The sequence below is a fragment of the Lepidochelys kempii genome, chromosome 6, assembly GCF_965140285.1.
Source record: "Lepidochelys kempii isolate rLepKem1 chromosome 6, rLepKem1.hap1, whole genome shotgun sequence".
Classification (NCBI taxonomy): Eukaryota; Metazoa; Chordata; order Testudines; family Cheloniidae; genus Lepidochelys; species Lepidochelys kempii.
In genome coordinates, this window is record NC_136385.1 from 13,593,485 (window position 1) to 13,606,830 (window position 13,346).

At 59.6% G+C, this 13,346-nt stretch overlaps 1 protein-coding gene across 1 annotated transcript; it reads right to left on the reverse strand.

Moving 5' to 3' along the window:
- Positions 1–1,721: 1,721 nt before the first annotated feature.
- On the reverse strand, positions 1,722–9,297 carry RTN4RL2 (reticulon 4 receptor like 2). Its single transcript, XM_073350585.2, has 3 exons — positions 8,678–9,297; positions 4,605–5,092; positions 1,722–3,559 (listed from the first exon to the last, which is right to left on the reverse strand). Exons 1-3 carry the CDS (start codon positions 8,706–8,708, stop codon positions 2,768–2,770), a joined length of 1,311 nt encoding a protein of 436 aa, XP_073206686.1. The 5' UTR covers positions 8,709–9,297; the 3' UTR covers positions 1,722–2,767.
- Positions 9,298–13,346: the final 4,049 nt, after the last annotated feature.

Genomic DNA, 13,346 nt, shown 5'->3' on the forward strand with positions numbered 1-13,346 from the left:
ACCCATGCTAGAGCTGTTGTTTCAGGCTGCGGGCAGACTCAGGCATGCAGCACTCCCTCTGGTTAGACTCCGTTCCCATTAGCTTCCCACCCAGGGGCATCATTTCAGAAAACTTTTTTTGGGGGGAAGGGGAATTGTGTCAGCACACAGAGTCGCTCTGTGCCTTGGTTTCCCTCTGTACGATGGGGAGAATAGCCCTGTTGCATGGGGCAACTGGTAACTACATTACAGATGGAGACGGGAGGGGGCCAGAGAAGTGCTGAGATACAGATGCACTGAGCTACCTTAGCTGCCCCTCAGCCAAGTGGTTTTTTTTGAGAGAGGGAGGGAGGGGAGAAGATAGCTCTGGGCTAGAGCCCCTCACATGGTGGCTCACACCAGCCAGCCTGCTGAGGGGAGGCTGAGCCAGTTCCTGCCCTGTGTGGCTTTAACTCCTCTTGTAAACACAAAAGCTGTACCATGGCCAGACCCGTCCCTCCTGCCTCCCTGGTGTCCCCAGGCAGGTGGTTGTTCTGTCCTGGGCTCTGTTCTCCCCCCATGGCTGGCCAAGCCCCCTTGAGCCTCATGAGGATTGGGGTAGAAGGGGCAGGGGTGGGACTGGGGTTCATGTGGCATGAGGCGACCCCTGGATGCTGATGGGGGAAGGGAGTGCTGGGTTGCCCTGCGGGAAGGCTCTTTCACGCAGCCGTGCTCACTGGCTTGTGTTGCTGTTCTGCAAGAGAGGCCATGAATATTTCAAGAGGAGAATGACATGACCTGGAAAGGCAGAGCCACCCCCTCTGGCACAGCGCCAGATCTGCCTATGCCGCCACAGCACAGGGCTCCAGTGAGACCCTGCCTTGACCCCCCTCACTGACCTCCAACGCCCATCCCCATGTGACCACCCCACCCCATCCCTCACCTCCACCCCATGATCAACCTCATGCTCACCCTGCACCCACCCTAACCCCAATAATGGGGAGACAGAAGTGGCGGGGGGCAAGAGAACACGAGTGAACATGGGGTCCAAGCGTGCCAGGCCCCTGAAGGTAGATGCTGGGCAAGGGGCTTTGGGCAGCAACCCACAAGTTCATGTCATTTTCAGTGAGATCACCATCCTTGGGTTCCAGAGTTAACAGCCTACTCAGCTGAAAGGGACACCCCCAAGGCCATCGGCTCACGCTGGCTGCAGACTCAGGCAGCAGCATGCACGTCACGCCTCTGTGGGGTTCTCTCTACGATGCTGAGAGCGAGAGCCTGCAATGGGGATAGTCATCAGGGGCAGGGAGGCGTGGGGCCAATAGGTTGGGCCACCAGGATTCCCCCAAATCACTGCCAGCTTCAGGAGACAGAAGCTGCTGTTTTGAAATGAGAGCAGATTCTGTGGGCAAGAGACCAAAAGCTGCCAGAGCTGCTGCTGCTCACCTCCTCTGCCTGCTGAGTCCATGCCCGCTCTGCGGGGATGGGAATCTGTGCCAGCTGACATGAGGAGCTGGTAATGAGGGCACCTACCCCATCAGGACTCAGACCCACCAGGCTTGGCACCCTCCTGGCCTGAGATGGGATCCAGAGAGCCAGCCAGGAGCCAGCAATCTGAATACCCCTGTGCTGCCCGGACAAGAGCAGGCAAGCTCAGGAACTGGACTCCAAGGCAGCTGCTGCCCACGTGCTTGAGTGACTAAGTCCAACAAACTGGCCTAAAATAATAGAATTTTTTTTAATAAATAATTTTCCAACCCCCCCCCCTTTTTTTTTTTTGCTTGTTAGAAGGGGGCTGGGGTGAGCAGCAGAAAAACATCCAGCATCAGACGTGTCGGCAAAGGGGGGGTCAGAGCCGCAGAGCGGGGCTTGGGGGAGATCCCACCAGACTAAGAGGAGGGAAGGGGAGAAGGAAAGAGCTTTCATCCCTGAGGGCCAGTCCAGGAACACGGAGATGGGGGAAGGGAGAGGTGGGTGGGGATGAGGGGGGGGGTGTCATGTGGGAAAGGGAAAGAAGGGGCTGGGAGTACTGTAGGGGAGGGGACGCTGCTCCCTCTCTCTCTCTCCATTAGGAGGCAGTGGGGGGGGGAATTGTGTGTGGGGGGGAAAGCAGTAGCTTGGAGTGGAGATTATAGGGATGTGGGGAATGGGCTGGGGGGGCAGCTGTGGGCATGTGGGAGCAGGGGGTGGTGTGGCTTAGAAGGGACAGTAGGGGATTAAAAGGACACTGATCCCCCTCTCTCTTCAGCAGGAGGGGAGCTATAACTCCTAGGGACCATGCTGTGGACTTTTGCATGGGGAAGAGGCATCCAACAGCTGGTCCCCCTGCACAGTTTGCTCTAGCCAGGGTGGGAGAGATGGTGCAGTGGGTGGGGGGGGGTCCAGTGAGCAACATCAATGGGGTTGGGGGCTAGCATGGAATGGTCCCTTGGGGTTGGGGTCCTATGTGGGTGTTCCCTGGAGGTGTGAGGGCCTAATGGGGAGGGAAGCTGGGGTGCCAGCAGGGGGTTCTCTGGGGGTCCTGTTTGCACTGATAGGCTCCCATCCAAAAGCAGACAAGCAGCAGGAATCCACTGGGCATCGAGAAAGCACCCGTTGCTCAAACTCCACATTCCCCACTAGCCAGCTGCCCACAAGGGCAGGTGTGTGTGAGTGAGTGTGAGAGAGAAACAAGGCAGGCTCAGTCCCAGAATGGGGGCTGAGGGCCTGCCCCCCGTCTCAGTGCCATGGGGGGTTATTTAGGGTCTGTCCTCCCCTCCTCCCACAGTCGCTGTCCTTGCTCAGTCCGGGGCAGTCTGGTGGGGCTGGGTCAGAGCCCGGGGGGCCCCAACAGCAGCAGCAGGAGTGGGGGTAGGGCTGCGGGCAGTGTGCCTGGCTGGCAGGCCCCAGAGTCCAGCGGGGAGCAGCCAGGCCCGGCACAACCCTCCTTGAGCCGGCCCTCCTCACTACCATAGCCGGCCCAGTAGTCCACCTCGGTGGGCGAGTCGTACTTGGGGCTGCGGATGTCACTGGCCGGCAGGTCCCGGTAGAAGGAGGAGGGGTCGGCGGCAGGCGCCCCAGCTTCCCCCAGCCCATACAGGTGGTTGGAGGAGCTGTTGCTGCGGGGCCGGCCTGCCTCGGCCTCCCCACCCCACTTCGGCTTGGTGCCCCCGGCAGGCTGGGCCGGGCCGTGGTTGGCCGGGAGGCAGTCCCAGAAATCAGCCTGGCTCAGGTGGCGCAGGTCACGACCCTGGCGCTCAGGCGGGGTGGCACAGGCCACGGCCGAGCTGGAGACGCGGGAGTGCTGGAACCAGGCCCACAAGGAGCGGGCGCGGCAGTCGCAGGCCCAGGGGTTGTTGTTGAGGCGCAGGAACTCCAGTGAGGGCAGCTCGGCCAGCGTCTCGCCTGGCAGCGTTGCCAAGCTGTTGTTGAACAGGTAGAGGATGGTGAGTTTGGCCAGGTCGCGGAAGGCCCAGCGGTGCACTGAGTGCAGCCGGTTGACATGCAGCAGCAGCCGGTCCAGCCCCCACAGCCCCCGGAACACGTGCTCTGACAGCACCCGGATCTTGTTCCCGTGCAGGAAGAGATGGCTCAGGTTGGCCAGATCCATAAACAGGTCGTCCTGAGAGATCAAGGTGGGAAGGATGGAGAGTGGGGAAAAAAAAGGGGAGGAGGGGCGGATGGAGAGCCGAGTAGAAAAAAAGAAAAAGGAAGGGAGAGAAGAGGAGAGAAGGGGTAGAGATGGATAGATGGAGGAATAGATGGAGAGGGGGTGGATGGATGGAATGAAGCACAGATGGACAGAGGGGGTAGAAAGAAGGGAGAGAGGAGTGGTAGAGTTGGATGGATGGAGGAATAGATGGGGGTAGAAGGTGGATGGAGGAAGGGAAGGGTGGATGGTGGAACAGAGGGGGAGGAATGGAAGGAAGGATCCAGGGATGATAGAGGGAGGTGGAAGGAAAGCAGGAGGAGAGGAAGAGATGACAGAGGGATGGAGAGAGAGAGGTTGGAGGAAGGGAAGAGGGGCGAGATGACAGTGAGAGGGAGGGACGGATGGCAGGCAAGTCAGATGACATGACACAAGCTTTGCCACCTAACCACCCAGCTCCCAGCCCTGTGATCTCTGCAGGGCAGGGCACGCTATGCTGAAGGCAGTGCTGTCTGGCAGGGCCTCCCTCTCCTTGCCCCCCACCCTGGTGCAAGCTGCAGGGGCTGGGCTGCTCCTTTCTGTGGAGGAGCCGCAACGCCTGGGGCCGGATGGACTGTGGTTTGAGAGTAGCTGGCTGGCAAGGCACCAAAGAGCCCCTCTGCTCCCCGCAGCCTGCCTGCAGGAGAGTGGGGGAGGGGAGCTGCATCGGCCGGGAAGCCCGACTCCCAGCAAGACGACAGGTGGGGATCTCAGCCTAAGCCCAGGGAATACAGCCCCCAGCTCAGCAGGACTGTAGCTGGTGCCCCCTAGGAGGGAAAAGTCTCCCAGGTCCCACTCATCACTTTCTGAGCCAGCCAGTGTGCCCGCCCTGGAGCTGGGTGGGAACTGGCGCCCCCTAGAGGGGAAAGGCCATGTCACATTCCCCACCCCTGGAGCCAGCCAGTGCCCCAGTCCGAGCTGCTGGCACGCAGGCATCTGTATGTCCATCCCTGTGGCCAGGATCCCTGCCCCCACCCACCTGGAGGTAGAGCAGGTTGTTCTCCTGCAGGTACAGGTACTGTAGGCTGAAGAGGCTGCGGAAGAGGGTGCTGGGCAGGCTGCTGAGCTGGCAGCGGTAGAGGTGTAGGGACTGCAGACGCTCCAGCCCCCGGAAGGTGTCGGGGTCCAGGCTGCGCAGGTTGCGGTTGTCCCCCAGGTCCAGCTCCTCCAGGGCGGACAGGTGGCGGAAGGTGCCGGGTTGGATGGAGGAGATGTTGTTGGAGTACAGCCAGAGGGTGATGGTGCTGGGCCCGAAGGTGCCCGCCCGCAGTGCCCCGATCAGGTTGTTCTGCAGGAAGAGGCGCTGGGCATTGGGGGGCAGCACCAGGGGCACCGACGAGAAGTTGTTTGCTTGGCAGCTGACCGTGGGTGGGGAGAAGTAGCAGGTGCACAGCATGGGGCAGGTGGGCACCCCCAGGGGCAGGGCCGCCATCAGTGCCAGAAGGCAGAAGAGGGGGGTGACAGAGCCTGGAAAACAGAGAGGCAGGAGGTGAGAGGGGCTGTTGCACCAATACCACCCAGTGCACTAAAGCCCCAATTCCACCCAGCCAGGGCCACCCCCACGCCCCTGCCTTGCATGTGCTCTCCTACCCAAGCATTGTGATCCTGGTGTGTGTGTGTGTGTTGGGGTGTCCTTTGGGTACCTTCCAATATGGAGTCTCCATTCCCAGGGGGATGGGGGAGTATTCCCAGGCCTGGGGCCATGGGTGCTCCTGATCCCAGGCGGCAAATGCGCTCGTGTGTTCTCGTGTGAACACTTCTTTGCGTGTGTCCCATGTGCAAATGCATGTGCCCAGAGCATGTGTAGGTGGGCGGCTGACGCCAGAGCGAGTGACACAAGCTGCTGCCATTCCTGTTCACACCACCTCCTCCTCCTCCTCTCCCCTTCCCCACTCAGGACCCACACGTGTTCCTCTCCCCACAAAGCAGCTCCAGCCACACACCCAGTGTGTGTATGTGCGTGTGAGTGGGGCTTACTCAGGGGGTGATCCCCACACTCAGACCCCCCAGGCTCAGTCAGGTATAGGACAATCATAGAGCTACCCAAGGACGATCCCAATCACATCATGCTCTGGGTTTCCCTAGCCTCTGATTGCCAGAAGCTGGGACTGAACAGCAGGGGATGGATCACTCAATAATTGCCCTGTTCTGTTCATGCCCTCTGAAGCACCTGGCATTGGCCCATGTCAGCAGACAGGATACTGGGCTAGATGGTCCATTGGTCTGACCCAGTGTGGTAGTTCCTAGGAGCATTCCTTGCTAACTCCACTCCCTGTCTCTCACTGAGGGGTGTTGATAAAGTTCCCCCAGGCCCTGTATAGGGCACTTCCTGTCTCTCTCTGGGAATCTCAGGAGCTGAATTCTGATCCCTTAATCCTTCTCAGAGGATTAAGCAGTGTCCCCTTAGGACTGGTCCAGCAGTGCCTCCTTAGCACTCCTCTGGGGATGGGCAGGAGTCCAGCAATGCCCAGTGCCTGGGGGGCTGTTCTGGGCCCCCACCCCTGGTAGAGCAGCTGTAACCCAAGAAGCCTCATCCATAATTCAGGCCTGTGGCTCTCTCTAAGTGCAGGTTGAGGGAGGGGGAGGGGGGCTGGAAGATTCTCAGCCTACCCACCCTCCCAATTCTGTATGGCCATATCAGCATTGTCTGTGCCATCAGGGCAGCTCTGCCTGTGCCCCTGGGCTCATCTCCCACAAGGCCTGTCCTATTCTCTCTCCCTGCTCCAACCCTTCCCCCCTCAGATCCCCCTCTCCCAAGGCCCTGTACCTGCCCTAGCTGGGCTGCCGCTCCATTCACTCCCTGCTACCAGCCAGTGGGCAGGGGTCCCTTACTGGAGTCTGACTCCGCTCCCCAAAGAGAGGCCGGGATGGCACCCCTCACCCAGTCTGCATTTCACCAGCCTTCCTGCCTTATCAGCACCTGGCCCCAGGGTGGGGAGGTTGGCACAGCTGCCACCTCTCCCCTCCCGCTTACCTTGTGGGCCCCCTGCCAGCACCCCAGAACCCTGCCCAGGCATATTCCCCATGCCCTCCCCCAGGACTGTGGCAGTCCCTCCTTTTCTAGATCTCCAGCCACTTTCTTGGCTCTTTGCAGTGACCCAGGCACCGGCTGTAGGTAGCTCCCTTGGGGCTGTCCCATCCCCCTCTCCCTCCTGCCGAGGGCTGGGGCAGTGTCTGTGCCACCCCAGCTTATGCCCAGTTGAGCAGCTGACCAACCAACAGGGGAACCACTGACCCAGGAGGCAGAGCTGCGGGAGTGGGGTCCCCAGGACATGGCACGTGGCCATGGAAAGAGGGGAGCAGGGAGGTGGGTATAGAATCTGGTGGGCATGCCCCCCCCCCCCCCGCAAACCAGGGCAGTGAGCCCTGGGGGAAGGAGAGATCAAGGGGGGGATCAGAAGAAGGGGAGGGGAAGCAGAGGGGCAGAAACTGCAGATCTAAAGCCTGGGGGAGCAGTCCAGCCTCCCACAGAGGAAGAGGATGGTGGGGATGGAGGGTGGGAGCAGTGCAGAGATGGCTACTGATGGGAACGAAGGTGAGGGGTGGTCCCCATAGGATCAGATGCTCAGACAGATGTGGAGTGGGGAGCCCTAAGAGGAGGCAGCTGGCTGGCAAAGAAGGCTCCACAGCTGAGGGAGCCCCCGAAGAGAAAGATGGGGTGAGGATGAAGGCTCTGGGGAGCAAAAGGGCAGGGGGCAATACCTAAAGAACAGCCTCCCACACTCCGCAGCAGAGCGAAGGCTGGCAGGGAGGCTGTGGGGTGGTGACGCAACGTGTGATGCAGGCGAGGGGGCTCCGTGCTGCCGGGAGCTGCTCTGTGCTTGTCCATAATTTAAGACCCCCAAAATAAGCTGCTAGCCACGCCAGGAGCTCTTGCAGAATGCAATGGCTATAAATGGCACCGGTCGCCTGGGGCACCAGGACCAGGCCAGCAGGGGGCAGCACTGCCAAGCCTACCCCCAGTGCCAGGGGAGCAGCAACACCAGACCCACCCCTTATGTGCTCAGCTCCTCTGATCCTTGCTTCGCCCCCTCATATCCCCCCTGCCAATCCCTCCCCATCTGCCCCCTCCCTCGACCCATCTGTCTCCCTCCCCCTCTCATCAGCTGAGTCAGCTCTGGAGTACCAGCCCCTGAGCACCAAATACCCTAGAGAAGAACATGCCCCCCCATCCACCCCAGCCCTGTCCTGCAGGGGGCACAGCTGGAACGCCTCTCACAAGATGCGTGCATTTGGGGGTCTGGGAGAACACCCCCCCCAGCCAGCCAACCCACCCCTCATCTCCATGGCTGAATCAGAGCCAGCACCCCCTACAGGGGAAGATCCCATGGCCCATTCCCTGGCCTACCCCAGGTAACTAAGCAGCTGGGTGTGTGGCGAGGAGGGTGGCGCCACCCCTGGCCTCGGGAGCAGGGGGTGCTCAGCTCCCCCGTTCCCTGTCCCTGTGCTTGCTGGGTGGGGGGAGACAGAGTGTGGCCTGCACTGCTCTGGCTTCCCCCTCCCCCATTGCAGTGCCCTGCACCCCCCAGGCCAGGGCATGAACAGTCCCCACCCACCCCAGGGCTTGTCTTGCTCATGCACCCAATGCTGTGTGTCCTGCTGCCCCCTGGCACCCTCCTGTCCACAGCTGCCCTGTACCCTCCCATCCTCCCCGCCGCTATCCCCTTCCATGCCCGTCCAGGGTGCTTGTGTTCTCCCCAGCACCACCGCAGGGAGCTGTGCTGTCAGTGCCCCGTCACAGTTCCCTCCATCCCTGACACCCCCCCCAAGGGTGCTGTGTCCCCCACTCAGCAATGTCTCATCTGTACCCCCCCAGCACTGTCCCTCTCCCCCTGCCAGCAGTGTCCTGTCCGTGTTCCCCTCACCCAGGACACTGTGTCCTCCAACCCTAACACCGCCCCATCTGTGCCCCCCCCCCCGCATTGCCCTCCACCTGGTAGTACCCCTCAGCACCATCCTATCCTCCTCATGCTGCCAAGCCAGCAGCAGCTCCCGTCCGGTCCCACCGGGCCCCGGGGTGAAGCCTAGGAGCCAGCTGGCAATGGCGCTTACCGTGCAGAAGGTGTACCGGCCGGGGCAGCATGTTGCCAAGGTAAGCGAAGAAGGGCAGATGGACGGAGCAGGGCAGGGGCAGATCCAAGCCTCAGTGACCCTCGGCCAGCAGCATCCAGGTGCCCAGCGCCGATCCAGCTGGATGCGGTGTTTGCCAAAGCCCAGCCTGCAGGGGCTCAACACCAATGCACGGGGGACTCAGGCCACTGCCAAGTCTGCAGGGCTTACTGGTGCCCAGGCGTGGGGTTCTCAGGCCACAGTGCTCGCTGGTGCCTGGGGTGCTCGGCTCCGTGCCAGTGCCCAGCCTGGTGCTGGCGCCTGGGCAGAGGGCACTCAACACTCTCTAAGGCCAGTGCCGGGTGCGCTCAGCCTGCGGTGCTCTCCAGCGCTCGGGGGGACTCAGTCCAGTGCCCGCGCCTGGGCAGGGGCGCTGAGCGCACAGCACTCTCCAATGCTGGCACCCGGCGCTCTCTCTGCGCCCCTGGAGGGCACCTTAGCCCCCGCTGCGCCGGCGACAGCGAGCGCACGGCGGCCTCATGCCGGTGGGGGTGGGGGCGCGAACGGGACGGGGCGTGGCGGGGCTGGGGGCGCTGCGCTCCGGACACCCTACGCTGCGCTCCCGGCAGCTCGCGGGGAGGAGTGAGCTCTGCGAGCCGCGGAGCCTTATCCCGGCCCGGCGGCTCCTCCCCTTGCCGCGGGGCCGCCGCTTTTAGGGCCGGGCTCCGCCCCGCCCCGCCCCACCGGGGGCAGCCCAAGGGCTCTGGGCTCCAGATGCCAACAAAGGGCGGGGAGCGGGGCAGCCAGTGCCCCTTGCAACAGGCGAGATCAGTGGGCAGGACACCGCCCCCCAGCCTCGCCACCCTTGGGAGGGCATCACCGCGGGGTGGATGGGATCTGGCACCCTCACAGGGAAAAGGCCCCACGTCCCATTCCCCACCCCCCTGAGCCAGCCAGTCCCCTGCTCTGGGTGGGATCAGATCCAGCGTCCCCGAGAGGGGAAAGGCCCTGTGCCCCATCCCCTGCCCCCCTGAGCCAGCCATCCTGGGGGCTGGGCTGGCTCACCGTCTAGCAGGGCAAGGGAGCTGGGGGCTGAGGCGGGGCTTAAGGTGGGAAGTGGGAGGAGCCAAGAGAGGGATCCTCCCCATCCAACCCCTCTCTTGCTCTGGGGCTCTGACGGGCACATCTGGGAGCAGAGCCGGGTGGGAGGGGGAGGAGGAGCCGCTGCCAGAGAGCTGGGAATGGGCACCAGCTGGTGCTGGCGTTGCCAGGGACTCATCTGCCAGCAGGCAACACACTCCCAGGAAACCAACCAGCAACTTTGGCCCTGTGCCCACCCTGCCCCCCTTCTCTGCTCATCTTGCCATGTCGGGGCAGTTCTGGAGCCGTATGCCCAGCTGAAAGTAGAGGGATCCATGCCCCAGGGCACCAGCACCAGGATTCACACTCCCAGCCCCCCCTCCCCCCACGAAGGGTCCGTGCCCCGGGGCACCAGCGCCAGGATTCACACTTCCAGCCCCCCACCAGCCCAGCAGTCTGTGCCCCGGGGGGTTGAAATGAGCTGTACCCTGTGGCTGGCAGGGCTGTGTGTGCCCCAACCATGGCCATGTTGCCCAGGGCTGGACAGGGGGGTGGGGGCCTGGGTTGGTGGGCTATGCCAGGCTGCTGCGGCACAAGCTGGCGCAGGATTTGTTTGCTGCGCTGCCTCCGGTGCAGCTCCCGGGGAGTGAAATATCACAAGATGGAGAGACAGACGCTGCGGGTGCGGGTGGGCGGTGGGTGCTGACTCAGGGGGCTGTCATCCGCTGCTGGCCATGTGCTCCGTGCCCAAGAGGGACCCAAAATGCACCGGGGACCCAAGCAGGGATGGGCTATGCAGAGTCTGGGTGCTTCCCAATGCCCTCCATGCCCCCTTTTCCAGCATACCCAACCCCCCACTGTGCCCCCCATCCCTAGAGCTACCCGCCCCTCCAGCACACCCAACCCCCACCCCACATAGCTACCCACCCTCTCCACACACCCCCATTACATGTCTGGGCCCCAAAGGGTTAATTGTCAGTGAGAGGTAAAATTCCTTTGCTTCCCAGCATCTTTTGGGAGCCTTATGTGGGGCAGAGATGTCCTCACCCCCACATGCAGAGCCTCATGCTGCCTGCCCCCCGCCCACCAGAGAGGAGCAGGCTGTGGAGCTGGGCACCCCAGGGGCAAGGTGGGGTGTCTGTGGTGGTGGGGACCAGCAGCCTCTGGCACTGTAGCCCCTCCCCTGGCACCAGGGCAGGTATGGCCTGGTCTCTGCATGAATGGGAAAGGCCCAAGTGCAATATCCCTCTAGCATCATGGGGTGAGGAGTAATGCCCCTGAGAGGATCCATGGCACTGACCTCTGACCACCGTGTCAACATGAGTTCATAGAATCATAGAATATCAGGGCTGGAAGGGACCTCAGCAGGTCATCTAGTCCAACCCCCTGCTCAAAGCAGGACTGATCCCCCATTTTTGCCGGAGATCCCTGAATAGCCCCCTCAAGGATTGAACTCACAACCCTGGGTTTAGCAGGCCAATGCTCAAACCACTGAGCTATCCCTGAGAGCTGTCCCCCAGGACCTGAGCTGGACAGACAGACAGACATGTATGGGATAGATGTGGATGTGAGCAGATAGGTAGAGACAGAGGTGCTGTAGGGGATGTGGGGTGAAATCTATAGTTAGAAGTTCATATAGAAAGACAACTAGACAGGTGTGTATGGGTAGATATATTTATTGTCGTATTTGAGATGGAGGGATGGATAGATGTGCACGTGACAGATAGTTGGATAGAAAGATTGATTGATGTATAGCTATGGAGATTGATGGATTGGTGGACAGATAGCTGATTGCCTATGCACATGGTGCTCTCTAACACCATACGCTCACTTAACCTTCATTAACCCCACTACCCACCCGCAGCTCCCAGCTCACTGTTGACAATCCCCACGTCAAGATGCTTCTGTGGCCCGCTAGTGACACAACGTACACAACTCAGTGCTGAAATGAGGCAGATCGGATCTCCCCAGGTGCACGTGCACCGCTCCTGTGACCACACACATGGGGGGCTGGGAGAGAGGCTCACATACAACCCCAGAGGGGCACAGCCTCCAGGGCACCTCATGTCACAATCACAGCTCTGCCAAGCTGCTTCAGCCAACCTCTCTGTCATTCAGTACAGCAACACCTAGCCCAGGGACTGCAGCCAGAGTGCATGAAGAGAATTGCCAGTGACTTCAGCCGGCTCCAGGGGTCAGAGTTAAGGTTGCGGCGGCATCTACCTTCATACTGTAGCTGCAGGTTTTCTGAGATTTAAGTTTAGTTGAACTTGATGTTCTGTAAGGGCATGAGATAGCACCGGGCATGCATCACTCTGCATTAACAAAGAGTTTTGCTATTTAATAAATAGGCAGACAGACAGTCGTGGCGCCCCAGCGCTGCTGTCGTTAATATTAAGACTAGCATTCTGTTTACAGCTCAACATTTGTAAGTGCTCTGAGGGCCACGCAGCCTCAAATGGCCTCCAAATTTGGTGTCCCCTGGGGGGGGGGGGGCGCATGGGCAGAGTTCAGTTACTGAGCCAAACTGGGGGTTATTTCATAGACTCAGAGTGTCCAAGGCCAGAAGGGACCACTGTGATCATCTAGTCTGACCTCCTGGAAAACACAGGCCAGGGAACTTCCCAAAATCATTCCTAGAGCACAGCTTTTAGGGAAACAGCCAATCTTGACTTAAAAATGGTCAGTGATGAAGAATCCACCAGGACCCTTGGTAAATTGTTCCAACAGGTAATTACCCTCACTGTTAAACATTTACACCTTATTTCCAGTCTGAATTTGTCTAGCTTCAACGTCCAGCCATTGGATTATCCTAGACCTTTCTCTGCAAGATTGAAGAGCCCATTATTAAATATTTGCTCCTCATGTAGATACTTAGAGACTGTGATCAAGTCACCCCTTAACCTTCTCTTTGTTAAACTATATTGAACTCCTTCAGTCTACCACTATAACATTTCTTTTCTTTTCTTTTCTTTTCTTTTCTTTTCTTTTCTTTTCTTTTCAAGTGTTTGTTATTTTTTAGAAAGATGTGTAGAAAAAACAAACATAACAAAACATACATAAACTTCTCATAATATATTAACCATTTGCTATCTAACCATTGTGATACAGTAGACATTTAATAAGGCAGGTTTCTAATCCTTTAATCATTCTTGGGGCTCTTCTCTAACCCCTCTCCAATTTCGCCCCATCTGTTAGAGGTTTGCCGTTCCAGGATAGCCAGGTCCATGGCTGGTTAGTTTGTGAGATCTAAGGAGATCACAAGAATCATAGAATATCAGGATTGGAAGGGACCTCAGGAGGTCATCGAGTCCAACCCCCTGCTCAAAGCAGGACCAATCCCCAATTTTTGCCCCAAATCCCTAAATGGCCCCCTCAAGGATTGAACTCACAACCCTGGGTTTAGCAGGCCAATGCTCAAACCACTGAGCTATCCCTCCCCACAAAGGCAATGTGGTGGCAGATTGACCCTGGGGGTCCTGAGATACAGGCAAAAAAAATCTTGTCTTAAAGTTAAAAGAAAAGGAGTACTTGTGGCACCTTAGAGACTAACCAATTTATTTGAGCATGAGCTTTTGTGAGCTACAGCTCA